The sequence below is a fragment of the Phocoena phocoena genome, chromosome 7 (assembly GCF_963924675.1).
Source record: "Phocoena phocoena chromosome 7, mPhoPho1.1, whole genome shotgun sequence".
Lineage (NCBI taxonomy): Eukaryota > Metazoa > Chordata > Mammalia > Artiodactyla > Phocoenidae > Phocoena > Phocoena phocoena.
The window spans coordinates 76,392,997-76,408,750 of NC_089225.1; the positions used below are offsets into that span (position 1 = coordinate 76,392,997).

The 15,754-nt window shown below is 41.6% G+C and overlaps 1 protein-coding gene across 1 annotated transcript in view; it reads right to left on the minus strand.

Annotated features, from left to right (window-relative positions):
• The window catches only part of HECW2 (HECT, C2 and WW domain containing E3 ubiquitin protein ligase 2), a 244,591-nt gene that overhangs the window by 110,884 nt on the left and 117,953 nt on the right, over positions 1-15,754 (minus strand). Inside the window, exons 9-12 of the mRNA XM_065880275.1 lie at positions 14,833-14,928; positions 5,944-6,094; positions 5,163-5,266; positions 4,170-4,294 (exon numbers count right to left, since the gene is read on the minus strand). Coding sequence (XP_065736347.1) covers positions 4,170-4,294; positions 5,163-5,266; positions 5,944-6,094; positions 14,833-14,928 — 476 coding nt within the window. The remainder of the gene's footprint in view (positions 1-4,169; positions 4,295-5,162; positions 5,267-5,943; positions 6,095-14,832; positions 14,929-15,754) is intronic.

Here is a 15,754-nt window from a genome sequence, read left to right on the forward strand (position 1 = left end):
AAATAGCGCATGTGCGTGCACACACACACAATGAAGAAAAATAAGTCCAATATTCAAACACTATTATCTAGCTAAACAAAGAAGGTGCTGGCCTCACTGACAAAAGAGTGTGAAGAATGTCAGCTCTCCCTCCAAGATATGTGCCACATTCATCCACCTGTCACCATCTCCACTGCTGCGGCACTAGTCCAAGTCCCTTCCATGTCTCACCACAGCGCCTTTTCACTTGCTTCCATGATGCCAATCTTGCCTTTTAAAACCCATTCTCAACACAGTAGGTAGAAGAAACTTAAAAAAAATCAAAACTACACCCCCACAGGAACCCCTTTTAGAATAAAGCCCATTTAGAATGAAGCCCAAACTCCTTGCCAGATCACACAAGCCCTACATTTTGAAGCCCTGCTCACCTCTCTGACCGTACTATGTACCACATCAAACTCATTCCTGTCCTCAAGCCTTTGCTCTTCCTTGGCAAGGAAAGTTCTTCTCCAAGACCTTTGCCTTTCTGGCTTCTTGACATTGTACAACAGCTTGAATATGACTCCTTGGAGAGGCCTTGCCATCCACCTGATCTAAACCAGCATCTGCAGTACCTTGGCCCCAAGTCACCCTAGCCCAGTCACCTGTACTGTTTCAGTTGCCTCACGACACATTTTACCATCTGCATTATCTTTTCTTGTTCACTAGTTGATCTTTATTCCACTGTATCCTGAGAGTCTCGAATGTACTAGGCAAATCATAGGCTTTTAATAATTATTGGTTGAATGAATGCATGAACAAATGAACAAAGGAAAACTCATGTTACCTGACCTCAAGTCCAAAGCTTTTCCCACCACAGCATGACACTTTCTGTTTTAGACTGACAACTCTGAATGTTATCCCATTGTATGAAAGCCTACGATCTCCTAGAATTGTCGCATACACGAGTTTAGGTTCCTGTAATCTGGCTTCTGCTTACCTTTCCAGGCTCAGATCTGACTTTCACTAGTGTCCTATGGTCTCCGCACACCAGCAACACCAAACTGCTGTACTAGTAATTTGGTTTCAGTACTTCTATAGTAATTACTAAGACAGCCCTGCAACTTCATGGATCTCTTGTTCTGTAAATGCTGCTCCTTCTACCTAGAGAGCTCTGGCCCATCTAGGGCAAGTTCCTATTCAATCTTTAAAACCTATCAGTCTTTAAAACCTACTCAGTCTTTAAAACCTATCCCAAACGCCAACCCAGCCACGGCTCCTCCCATATGCCTTCTCCCCAGAGTTAATCACGCACCCCAGCAGGATATCTTCTACAGCCTTCCATCACCGCACTTACAACTCTGCTCACTGCATTGGAATGTGTTTTCAAGTCTGGGGCTCCAGAGCCCACAGTTGCTGTCAGTTTTGTATCTCTAGGACTTAGTGCCTGGTATACAGTAGGGAATCAACAACTGTTGCTACACTGAATGCCTCTTGCATGAAATCTGAGAACAGCCTTCTCCCAAGTCCTCTCTCTTCCAAGATAAACCTATAACCCATGAGATAATGATCAGTATGTTAACTGATCAATAAATATGTGCATACTAATAGCCTCGCCAACAGCTCCTGGTGATTGGACTATGCTGACTGCTACTTTTCCCAACAGTCTATTTTTCCTAAGGCATATAATCTGTCTGGTTAAATTCAAAATGTTCTTACATTCCCTTAACAAGCCTCTCAAGAGTCCTCTTCTTCAGTTTCTGTTCTATTTACCCACCAAAGCCTGCCAACTCTCTGCCTGTGATTCTCTCATGCTGGATCCTTCCTCGTTATTTCCTCACCTCCTAGTCTAGGCTCTTATCAGCTCCAGCTACTACGAATGGGTTGTATACAGCTGGATGTCTGTGGCCAGGGTCTCCCCCGGCCCCCATTCTAAAGCGCTCCAGGTGCAGCTAAGACAACCTTCCCCTAATTAAAATCTCCAGGAAGCCGCTGCCTCAGCCCTCAGAGACTTGCGGGACAGGGCCCGCCTTGCTCGCCCTGTTACCCCCAGCACCTTGCAGAAACACGAAGCTCCTTCTTGATGCCTCCACACCTAGTCCAGTTTCGAGCTGTTTACTTGCGCGTTAGCTGACCCAGCAAGATGAACTCCTGTGTCAGACCAAAGCCCTACAGGTGTTTCTCGTTTGTTCTTTTTCCCATCCCTAACAGCCAGTTTTTCACCAAGTCATGTTGACTCTACCTTCAAAATAGCCCTTGAGCCTGTGCACTTCTCTCCATCTCCACGCCAACACCAGTATTCCAGCCATCACTGCCTTTCCCTTGGACCGTGAAGATCCTCCGTTCTCATCACCCTGCTTCCTTCCTTGCCTTTCTACGCTCTCCAGATCCAAGCATGTCACACTCTTAAGTGCATGATGGCTTCCCGCTGCTCAGAATAGAATCTAAATCCCCTGCCATGTCCCATAGGCAGACCTATGATCTGGATCTCACTGACTTTCCAACGTAGTATCACACCACCCCCTTTTCTATCACTACACAGCAGCCCCTCTGCCCTCTTCTGAGCCCTGGGGCCCCTGCACTTCCTGTTTCAACTGCTTGAAATGAGCTTCCCCTGGCTTTTCCCATGGTTGATGATTTCTCATCTTTCAACTTCCAACTCAAAAATTATTTCTTCAGAGAGGTATTCTAGAACCATCTTTCTAAGGTAGCCTTCATTCTCTGCCCATTCTAGGATAAGAACTTGATCTTATTGCCCACTGTGTCTGCAGCACCTACCATAATTTCTAGCATAAACCGTGTTTTAAGTAATATTTATTGGATGATTAAAATAACTCACTATGCACATAGGACATGTTTTTCACTTCTGTCTTTGCTCATGCATACCCTCCACCTAGAAGGCCCCCCTACTCCTTTCTTTTTTAACCAGCCAGTGTCTGTTATTTATTCTGTGAGACAATTTAAGATTCACATCACAAAGAAATGCTTTCTAACCAACTTTCCTATCACACTCTAATTTTTTTCTTCACACACACACGCACGCGTGCGCCAAAACACAAGTTTTGGCTTAAACTCTATAACATTTTCGAACACTTTCTTTCCTTCTAGAAATGTCTGAGATAAATATCATGCCCAGGACCAGAGAACAGGTATGTAACATTTTCCACTGTCACCCCATGGACTTCATATACCCTGGTGCCTCCAGGAGGTTAACACTTCCTGAGGAAAATTAAAACCTCCCATTCCAGATGGTAATTCCAAAATAAATGTGGGAAAGGGGCACATGAATAGAGCTGGAGAAACTGATGGTCATGAGGACTTAATGGGCTGGGGATTGGAAGCTAGCGAGGGGTTTCTTGGTTAAGGAACCAAGATCAGGAAAGGGGTAGAATTTTTGTTAAAAGTCAAGACTGGGGGAAATGAAAGAAAAGAAGTGAAGCAGACAGTCAAAATGATTTCTCTCTATTTAAACAATGATTAAAAGGCTGACTTTTTTATAACCTTCTGGTTAACAAAAGGTTGATTCTTTTAGCTGATGCTAACATTTTTAGGCCTCTAGCAAAATTACAGAGGGAGGGCTTCTAAAGAATAGACCTATTAGTAAAAGGAGGGAAATTTAAATGTACTTCATCCTTAAACACATCACCATTACCCCTCCTCCCACTAGCCCCCCCCCAAAAAAATCCTGATCTCCCATACAAACCTCATGTATCTTTAAAAAATTCCTCTATTTATGGATTTACTTTTTCAGATTACAGCAATGTATACACTTTATATTCATTCTTTCTTTTGGAGAGCCCGTACCAATATCTCAAAGCTCAACCTGACCAACGCCTGTTGTCAATTCTCAGATATTTGGTTATACTTGCGCACGCAAAACAAGGTGGCCATTAAGAGCACAGACTGTGGAGTCAGCACCTCTGGGATTTCAACCCCAGCTATCACACTTAGTAGCTGTATAACCTTGAGCATGTTATTTAAGCTCTCTATGCCTCAGTTTCTTCATCTGGAAAAACAGAAGTTTTATCTAACTCATAGGTTTGTTTGGGCTAAATGGGTTAAGCCATGGGTAGTGCTTAACACTGAGCATGGAACACATGTGGTGCTCGGTAAACTCAGCTATTTTCATTCTTACTGTTATGACGTAAACGAGGATAATTTCCTTTGGCCTGGTGCTCTTTCCCTCACATCCTCTCGGATTTGATACTCACAGGGTTAGAATGCAGCACAGTGAAGAACTCTGGGCTGATGAGGAACTTCACGGGGGGAGACTGTAACAGCAACGTGAGCCTGGATCTGGAGGTAGAGTGGGGCGGGACGTTCTCCCGTCGGAAATCTAGACAGGGCAGACCACAGAGGCTTTCAGGGAGGTCTCTGCACATGCTGGAAACATCTACTCACTTCCATCTTTATTTTAAAACAACACCTATATCGTTTGTTATTATTTTAATCCCCCAAACACTTTTTACTTTTCTGTAAATCACGCATAAAACCCAATTGCTCTCCATCACATTAAAATGGAATTCAATAATATATCTAGTCACTATTAACATTTTTTAAAATAAATTTATTTATTTTTGGCTGCTTTGGGTTTTTGTTGCTGTGGGCTTTCTCTAGTTGTGGCGAGCGGGGGCTACTCTTCGTTGCAGTGCACAGGCTTCTCATTGCGGTGGCTTCTCTTGTTGTGGAGCACTAACTCTAGGTGCACGGGCTTCAGTAGCTGTGGCACATGGATTCAGTAGTTGTGGCTCGCGGGCTCTAGAGTGCAGGCTCAGTAGGTATGGCGCACGGGCTTAGTTGCTCCGTGGCATGTGGGATCTTCCCGGACCAGGGCTTGAACCTGTGTCCCCTGCATTGGCTGGCGGATTCTTAACCACTGCACCAACAGGCAAGTCCCCACTATTAACATTTTAATGCATCCTTAGATTTTATAAGTAATCAGATTCCATCTTTTTCTACTAACCCACAGATCCAGAGATTAAAGTAATTTATATCCTGTTTGGTTTTGTGATTCTTTTCTTAGTACTAATAAAAAGTCGAGGATTAGAAGAGGTGTCTGGTGAATTGGACTTTTTGAGTTGAATTACCTGGTCTTCATGAAGATCAAAAGTCCTTTTAAAGAAAGCTTCATTTCTTGGAAATCCTTACTTACTTGTTTTCTATTTTTGCGAGATTACAAAACAAACCAACCCAAAGGCTCTTACCTGCACTGGCTTGGTGAAAGTCGGCTTCCTCCCCTGCCACATCAATCGCATTGGTGTTTTCCTCAGGCCTCTCATTAGTCATGGTTCTGCGGATACTCTGGTATCTAAAATCAGAAGCCTAGAGTTACAACACAGCAGCCTCTAAAACACAGGGCTCAACTGCTCCACCAGAGCCCAGAAGTTTTCACCATTTTCCCAGCCTTGACCATTTCCTCCTCAAACCTCCATCCCGTGACCTTCTGGGCCATCTGTTAAGTAAATCCATCGGATTTAATTTCTTCTGTCCACAGTCTGTGGAACATTTTCTTAACAAATTAATAAAACTTTAAAAAAACATTGTGGCCTTTAACCAAAGGAAACTAAATTCCTATATTGTTAAAGAACAACTTTTGTTCCACAGCAATTAGTTTTGGGAAAAGAAGGACAGATTTTTAAAAGCTTAGGTAACTAATAAAGATGCATTACGAACGAAGATTCTAGATATTTAAAAAGCTATCTGGGTTCAAATGACAAGTGTATATGCTCTGTTTTATTAAAAATCAATGCCTTGGGTTGACTAAAGGGGTCATCTCATTACTTATTTCCTCTCTAGTTTCTAAGCAAGCTGTGGATGTGTGCACTTATTAATTTTTAACCAAGAGACATTCAATGAAGTCTATGAATCGAGAGAAGCAACAGCTCCACCTTAATGACAGGACCCCCCAGAGATGAAAGAGGCAACCGTGTTTTCCATTTTGCACTGTGTAAAAATTAGCCCAACCACAAAACTGCCCATCCTCACCGCCGGTTCAGCTGCTCCATCTGCTGTATGGAGTTGGACCTCTGCAGCACCTGCGGGGCAGGGGGAGCTGTGGGCCGCTGCCAAGTCGTGGTTCTGTTTACGTGATCCACGTAGAAGATCCTGCCATGGCTGTCAATGCGTGCCTCCCAGTCTAAACAGCAGTAGTGCACAGAGAAGGATTAGGAGGGGCAGCTGAAGCCATTAACGTGGTTCATCAAGCAGCACATGTTTTCTCCCTGACATGCTACACTTTGGGGCTAATAACGTATACCTGGGTGCATAATCCAGCACTCCCCCCAGTCCACTCCAGAATCTGTTTGACCAGTTAGTAAAACAGCTCCTGTGTGCATAACCAACACCTTAAAGAATCCCCGAATGTAGGGGATCCTCCCAGATCCGCCCACAATGCTCATCCTTCACGTATGAGCAACTTTAAAAATTACTAGTTGGTATCATAATACTTTAGATATTCACATCAAAATTGGTACTGATGTTTATTTTCACCCAAACTTGATTTCTTCTGTTTTTTTTCCAACCTAGATGAAAGACTCACAGCTGGAAATTTCTACGTGTATATTTACACACAATTTTAGTAGATGTAGTCTTCGGAAGAAGGTAGTGCTAGCCTAGTCATCAAACAGTATCATTATCTACAGACTTCCATTTACACTTTCCCAAAGAGGAATACATTTTCAGAGCAAGGTTAATGACTTGTCTCCAACCTTAAATAAATACAATGTTTTAAAAGATTATTTACTTTTATGTTTAAGCAATCTCATTAAATGTGTTAGTCTTTGTAAACAAATATGTAAGAGCATGTTCAGTAAAAACAGCAAGCACAGTAGTCTTCAGGGCCAGCCATCCCACCTCTGTGAATTCTCTAAAAGGCCATTCCCCTATAAAAATAAGCAGAGCGTGAGCTGATCTTTACAAAAGGCAACAATTTTTAAATTGATTGCAATGGGGAAGGGTAATTTATATTAATTTACATAGGAACATATGAAAACAGCAGAGATCTATTCTTTAACCAGGAAAGTGCTTTATACATTGCTATTTCTAGGACAAATATGTTTTGAAATTAATAAGCACCTTTCTCTTGAGCAGCTCTGTTAATTTCAAAACTCTCCATGTGATCACACAGCTTATCAGCAGACGCCGTGGGTCTCATCCCAGAGACCAGGACGAAAGCATGTTTGCTCCTGACCAGCTATGGCATCTACTCTGGAGGTGAACGGAACAAGTATTCCAACTAAGTCCTTAGGATTGCAAAAACCTGCACGGTAGATCCCAGCCAGCACCGGAAGACCACTGAAGACTGCCTCAGCTGGGAGTGGAAGGATATCTTTTTGTTGATTTCAGCTGATCATAATTTATGACACATGGCAAGGGAAAGAAAAATTTTCTGTGAGGAAAAGCACCACACAGACAGCAAACAACTCCGTGTCACTCATGCTCCAAGGTAAGGCGGACTCACAATGAAGCAGGCTGCCAAGAATGAATTATTTGAGCACGGCTGCAATCCCATCAGTAGGACATTTCCAAAAGGCCTCCTGCTCAGCCTGCCATATGCTGACAAACAGTAGGCACATAAAGGCATTTTCAGGAACCATCTTCTAAAACCTTTGATCCATTCCATTGTTTGGCTCTGCTCCTCGCACACTTTCCCATCTCAAAGATTCTGAGAACAAGTATTCCCGCTGCATTCCTCTCTCAGTAGAGCCAGGATAATTCAAGCACATACTATATGTCAGATCAAATGCACATGGAAACAAATGACCATTCCTTCCCCCCCAAGAATGTTTACAGAAGCTTCCAATTTTTTAAAAATATGTAGGATAGGTCAATTAGGGATAAAAACAGAACAGAAACCAACTAAAGGAAGCAGAGAGAGAGATTCTGCCAAGCTCCCAAGATAAGGTTGTCACTACAACTTGGCTCTAAGTTTTCTGGCAGTTACAGCAGAAGAGAAAACACACTGCTGCATACTTTCCATTCTCTGACAAAAGAATATTAGAAAAGTATCTTCAAAGATGGAACTTTTTCCTTGAATAAAGTATACAAGAATTTACCCCAAGAAATGTGACCTGTATGCAGGCCACACGGGTAGGAAAATGGAGGAGGGGGTGTCTCCAAATATATTCACCACTGTGCCTTGCACATAGCATGTAATGAATGAATAAATAATTTAAATAACGTAAAGCTATTAAAAAATGATTCTTCTTACGGTTACCGGGGGGGGGGGTCGGGAGGAGGGATAAACTGGAAGATTGGGATTGACATCAACACACTACTATATATAAAATAGATAACTAATAAGGACTTACTGTATAGCACAGGGAACCCTACTCAATACTCTGTAATGGGAAAATAATCTAAAAAGAGTAGATATATGTATGTATATAACTGATTCACTTTGCTGTACACCTAAAACTAACCCAACATTGTAAATCAACTATACTCCAAAAAAATTTTAAAACATGATCTTGTATTCACTTTCCACAAAGGCCAGGAATAACCTTCATTTGTATCTCAATAAAGACATTTCTATGCAATGGGAAAAACAAGAAAACAAGGTCCAAAAATTTGCTTTCTAAGAATATGGGATGTTGGATGCACATTAAGACTCTCCCTATCAAATATCATATCTTTAAATTGAGGTTGTTACTTAAGTCCCCATAAAGAGAAATGCTATACTGCTGGTTTCAAGTGGACACTCGACATTGAACTGGGAAAGACTGTTATGCTATTGGCTTATTCGTGAACTACATAACTACTCTTACCCAAGCGGTCAATACCCTTCCATCCAGGCAAGACAGCAGAGGTGCCTGTAGGAAGGTCAGTCCTCTATCATTATCTATTCGCGGGGGTGGGGGTATGGTTGCTTTAATATTTTATAAGTATTTACATGAGGCCTGGTTTGTTCTTGGTTAAGAAAGCATATGAGAACACATGGCCTGGTATCAGTTTCTTTCACAGACAATGCTAAAATCACACAGGCAGGGTTAGAAGACTAGGATCTTGGCATTTACTTCCCTGTCTTGCCACACTGTAAACTGGGGTACATAATCAGTGTACAGCGAGACTGACAGCAATGTGTTGGGTGTGTGTGTGTGTGTGTGTAATGCGTTTGTGTGTGTGTAATGCACTAGATTAGCAAGTAGAAGGCCTGTATCTGGCCATGGCTTTGTCATACCTTTGCTACATGACCTTCAACAAATTACTACACGTCTATGGCCCACAGTTTCTTTACCTAAAAAATTAGAAGACAGAGGTAAACATTGCTACGGTCCCTTTCAGTTCTAAAATAACATGAATCTGCAATGACACCCATTTTATCACATTAAGTTCAGGAAGGACCTAGCAACATCTTATGTCTAGGCCAGAATTTCCAAAATAGATTCTAAGTTAATTAAGCCTTTGGGGCCAGGGGCTTTGGGGTTCTGAGGAGTAGGGCTGCTGAACCACCTGCCAACCCCACTTTAAACACTGCAGCTCCAACATTATCTGTTGTGCATATTAGTCTTCCACATAAGATTTCACTTCCATAAAGAGCTTCACAGCAATAATAAAGTTTGAAAACTATTATCTAGAAAATGTTTCTCAAGGTGTGGGATTCTGACAGTATGTGTCAGAATCATTGTGAGTATCAATAAAAATGCAGATGCCAAGGACACAGCCCAGCTCTTCAAAATCAGACTATCTGAAGCCAGGACTCAGTTATCTACATTTTAAACAAACTTCCCAGGTGATTCCTAGACACACTAAAATTTAAGGGACACTGACGTAAATTAACAAGAACTTAAGACAGCAGCTAACTTACTGGACAAACCCATGGAGCTAAGGCTGGATGTCTTAGAAGTCATGAAGTGCGGGCTCGCAAGAAACTAAATTTCAGCCTAAATACCCTAAACTGAAATCCAGGAGCAAGTGTACACTTAAGACACCCTGAGACTCAAATATAATAGCCCCCTTTAAATAGCTGGATATTAAGGGTAAGTCAGAGAGTTAGCATGAAAATCTACGCCAAGCCACTGTCACAGCATTTATTCCAGATGCAGGGAGGTAGAGCCGGGCAGGTCTTAGATATTTTCAACTTTTAGAATCAATATATGTAGGCAGGGGGCAGGGGTCATCACTATGGCCCCTCTTCATCTCATCACTCTTCTTTTTCGCTCCTCTCAAACTAGACCTTGGTCTCCACTGGGCCACCCAGGTGATTAGATGAAGACGTGAACACATCTCAGTGAGTGCTGAGACTGGGAAGAAGGTCAATGTCTAGACAGGATGAATCACATATCAGGGGAAGCCAGCACTGAACTGTCTGTCTACTACGGAACTCAAAGCGGTGAGAGGACTAAGGGTAGGGAACTGACCTGCTTGTAAATGGATTAAGGAAAACGAAGTACCTGAATATTGTGAAGTAAGTTTATAAACCCACTGTAAAAATTACAATAACCGTGGTATCCTCACCAAAATGGTGAGATGATGAAGTTACAATAAACTAAGGGTACTTTTAAGGAAAAAAAGCTTTGTAATAGATGCCAGAAATCAGTGTTTAATGGATTATTTTTTCCTTATTTAAACACTCAAAGAAGTATGATACCATTTGTATAAAGTACGAAAGTAAGTTAAACTTGTCTGTGCTCTGGGGAGTCAGGACAGTAGGTCCCCTTGGTCTTCAGGAGTGGGGGTTGGAGACTGGTAGCGGGGCACAAGTGGCCTCCCAGGGACCACAGATGTGGTGCTGATTGCCCAGGTGGGCACAGTTTGGGAGAATTCAGCAGGCTGAATGTGCTCTTTTCTGCATGTACATTATATTTGAATAAAAAGTTTTAAAAAATCTCAAATAGCTGCATAGTTTGGACCTTAATATTCGATTTTTAAGGAAGTAGTTTTTTAGATTAAAAGTGTGAATTTTTTTCTCCAAACTAACTTTTAGGTTCTAGAGAATAAGAGCCCCTAGCTTTAAACAGAGTAGAAATTCTATAAGATTAATTGTATTTTTCAGATTCATTACCTTCTTTTAAACCTTCATTTCAAAGGATGCTTTAATAACAAAAGTGCACAACCACAAAAAATGATAAACATCCCCCTGTGTTTTTCCAGAGCTACTCATTTGAACCCACCACATAAGTAATACACAAGTCCTAAAAATATGGCAATAAGCCTGGGATCCTATAAGAGTCCACTGTGGACTGTTCATCCGGAATCTATTCCTATTCCTACCCTTTGGGGAGAAAAACACCTTTCAACAGCTTCCTGTTGTCTCCAGTACAGCAGCAATGGGATAAGTCACAATTACACTGGAGCCAAGTACAGCAATGGGTTAAGTCACAATTACACTGGAGCCAAAAAAGAAAAAACTAAAATAGTTTTTCAGAAGGGGCTGAGCTGGCCATTTTTTTCCACTTATCCTAATGCTAAAAAGACCAAGATTCATTATGCTGATGACATTTTAGTGGGCTTCAGCCCTGAACCACCTCCAGCTGCCAGCCTATGAATCACCTCAGAATAAGATACAGCAGGTTCTTAAGGCACTCAGTGCATATTCAAGTTCAAGCTGCCTCCCTGGAAGGCTCTCAACAGTGCCATGCCACCTTTAAGAACCAGAGCTTTCTTATTTTGTATGGCTCATCAGAATGTCTCTCAACCAGTGGTTGAGGTTACACAGCCCACAAGGTCACAGCGCAGGGGGTCCATGGCCTAACGCAAGAGTAAGAGTTTAAGAACCAATTGGTCGATCATCATTACAGCTGAGTGATCTCTGTCCAACATCTGTTCCCTGGTCCTGAGATAGGAGGAATAAGGCTGGAAGAAGAAGCAAACAAACAAGGAAACCTGCTTTACATAAAAAGAGATTAAACAGATGTTCAGAGACTAACTTATAATCCTGACACACAGACGACCACGCCATCAGCCATGAGAGTGAAGAGGCATAGCAAGGATCCTCTAAATCCCCTTAGTTGAGTTTGCAAATCTTCAGAGAGAAGCAAACTTTACTGGGTAGTTTCCTCACTGTATGTTAGTACATGGGTATTTTTAAGGCAAATACAAGCTAAAATAACAACAATAATAATAAGGAAAAAGAAAAAGAATCCAGAGTGTGGGGGGGATCATGCTTCAGTAGACTGTCCTGCAGGTGTGTGGACAGTGACCTATATACAGAGAGGAAAAGGCACGTCTGAGTCCAATACAGATGCTTAACGGAGCAAATCCATCTGGGCCAAAAGACAGTCGCTAGTACTGTCACTGTCACCACTTTTCTTATACTTGAGGGACCTCCCAGAGAAGGGTCCTGCTAAGTATCTTCACCTGGAAGAAAGCTGAGCATCTTTTCAGCCTTCCTAGGTCTGCCCTCAAAACACAATATAATGCAGTTTCAGAGAAGCCCCCAAACCCTCTAATTTCAGGTGATGCTTGTGCCTAATAGATAACATACCAAGATATGTCACCACTCTGCCACTAACCAAGCTTTCAGAACTTACATTCATCTACCTACACAACAGTCCCTACCATTCTAATCTTAGATCATAGAGTAGAAAAAAATGTTTGAGACTCTGTCTCAACTTTTACTAGTATGGAATCTTAAACAAGTTACTTAATTTATCTGGGCTTCAATTTCTCCATCTATAAAGTGAAAGAATCAGATTATTTGATTTCTACCCATCAATCTATAAATTATGGATAAGACCTGCTTGACCCACTTCACAAAACTGTTAAAAAGAATTTTTTTTAAAAAGCTAAAAATTCTTTGTAAACTGTAAACCACTATACAAGTCTGAGGTATTATAATAAATAACGTTAAAAGTACAATCCCTAACCTTAAAATAATTCAGCCAGGTCATTTAAGAGACAGGCCAATCTGCATATTCCAAGTGGATGCCCCTTAGCTCAGCCTCCTGAGAGACAATATATGAATGCAGAATGCCACAGCTCTGAGTTAAGAGGCATGGCCAGAGACAGTAGCAGAGCTGCCCAGTGAGGCAAGGAAGGCAGAGAACTGGTTCGGGCAGGACGTACAACTAGCACAGGCAGCCAAGTGATTAGACTGTCAAAAGATGAGACCGACTGGGAATAGGAGAGGGCAAAGCAGTGTGAGGACAGAGTTGAACAGTAATCAGGTATGCTCAGACCATAATCTGTAATTGGTCCATGATCATGTAAATCCCCAAATCTGCAAGTTGCAAGTTGCACAAGAGGGAACAACTCTTAAGAATTCCTCCCCCCGCCGCTGTTCATCAGTTACTCATTAAATTGGATATACTACTAACGTGCTTTTTTTCCTTTTGGATATATTAATTTATTAAAATGAACTGCCAATTGTTTATTTTTTTAAATCCTAAAATTTAGCATTATATCTGTGTAATGCAAATACCAGTGTTTAAACAAATGCACGGAAACAGCACAAATGGTGGTCATAATTTCAGCAGGAAAGTACCTGTCTTTATTAAATATAATCTAGAGACCAAAACTGTGAATCCAACAAAATTCAGAGCAATTGGATGTGGCCAGGAGGATGCCATTTACCCATACACTGATGCAATGCTATGCCTCCTGTCCAGGTGCCTGAAACTCTGATTACTTACTATTCATCCACATACTCATGTAAACAAAGCCCTCCCAGAATTCTCTCCTGGTGTTCCTAATTCATTTTTCTCTAATTGTATCTAAATATCACCCAGGAATACTTTTCTTTTCTGCCTCTAATATTTTCTCCAAGGGTAAACAGTAAGGAAGTTTTCCCCTCCACCTGCTTAAGATGACACAATGGTTAATTAATCTCTTGGATGATTTTTAAAAACTGCTTAAAATATATGTTTCCTATGAGTAACCACCCTCAGTTATCCAAATATATGAACAAGGGGAGGATCTGTGCACAACAGTATTTACAAACGATTAAGTCAATATTTTGACAAACTGTACAGAGCACCATTCAGCTCTTTTGTCAGCACTCACCAAAACTAACTACTCAGCATTTTAGCCCTTTAAATGCACACTGCCCCCGCTCTATGTCCCACCATTTTTAAAACACAGAGGGCCAAAAGCATCCACTTCTTGCCCTGATCACATATAAGATGGGTGAATAGAGAAGGTGAACAAGAAGGAAAAGCAGTAAGGCAGAAAGATGTATTTTCCAACGTGTTCTTAAGAACAGTATTTACTGAGCTTTATCACTGTTCTTCAAAATGCTTTGCTCTCACAGAGTAATACTGCTTTAAGGGATTCTAGAAACTTAAATAGAGTTTAAATTACATTCAGACTATGACTGGCCATGGGCATCACTCAGCTCTTGGAGTTCAGGTCGCATAACTTTCCCAGCATTCCTAGTGCTCACCCATCTCTCCTTTAAGTGCTACGTGTTTCTTGAAAGCAAAAAAAAGAAATATCTTTCAAATCTCCAGATAATCATCATGGTCCAGAAAATAGCAGACTAATTTCTGAAATTAATAACACTTCTCTGGATATTCCTAAGGAAAAAAACCAGGACCCTGTAGTTAATGATTTAAAACGTTGTAAATGAATAAAAAGCAGTATATTACCTAGAGCTAAGGTTCTTCTAAGAGATTGTACCTATTTGTCTAATAATTGAAAATTCATACTGCCTATGCAAACTTAAAACTTTTTCTATTATACATCCTATTGTCCATAACATCTGGATCTCTTTTACTTTAGAGTATCTACTTTCCCCCAGCTACCCTTTCATTTGGTGGAACTGTGCCAGAGAGGAGTCTTCTGCTAAGCACTTTCCGGACTGTATCTGCTAAATCACGTGGCAGCTCCCAGAACTCTACTTCTGGGGGACTGGGCATCCATCCTTTAGGTCCCGTGGGTCCTGTCACCCTTGAACCCTTTGATCGAGGTGAGCCCTTTAGTTTAGCAGGTCCTCACTTGGTGGGAGAGCCTCGTCCACCCTCTGGTACCGGCTAACATCCTGGCGCACTGAAGGCAGTGATCGCAAAGGCTGGTGGCCGTTGGCTTGAGAACCTAGGATTAAAGGTAAACAGTTACCTGGGTATTGTTTTCCCTTTCAGTGTCAAAACAGCCTTTGGGAAAAAAAAACACCTAACAAAAATCCTGGGGCTAGTCTCTTATCTCTTTTTCGTCTCATTTCCCATATGAGGACCCAGAAACAACAGAAGAGAATGGGAGGTGGATGCTTAGTCAGAAGTGGGTCTTCTAGGGAGATGTCGGTCTGGGCCCATTCCTCCCCCTCCCCTGCCTTTTCCCACCCTGGCATCTGTCCTAGTCATGCAGCAATGCTTTAGGGTCACACAATGACTGGAAGATAATGAAAAAAAACAAAAAACGGTGGAGGAAGAAAAGAAGGGGATAGGTAGAAAAATAAGTTACAGAATAAGAAAATCATTTCTATTTCTGAGTCTACGCTATTTAGGCATATGAAATTATACTCAGACTTTCTGATGCAGCTGTAACGGAACAGTTTAAAGGGATCGTTCTACTGAGCCACATTCATTGAGACATAAAACAAATTTTATGTGTAAGTTTGCATCCTCACTCAAACAGCTTGTTTTCAAGTGTCAGAATGCATCACCTAACTTAGTTGACATTTCTTATACTGCAGAAGGCAAAAATATGACATTTGATGCAAACCACATATTAACCTTCTGTTTTGAAGCTTCATGCAATAAGGAGCGAGTTAAGATGTTCCTGAAAACCTCGCAGATAACACTAACGTAGATGCTGCCAGCCTGTTTGGTTTTGTATCTACAAACCCAGGTCCCGCCAGAGATTCATTATGCTTTTTCACACTGCCCAGACAAGAGGACTGAACCCCAGGCGCACTGAATGT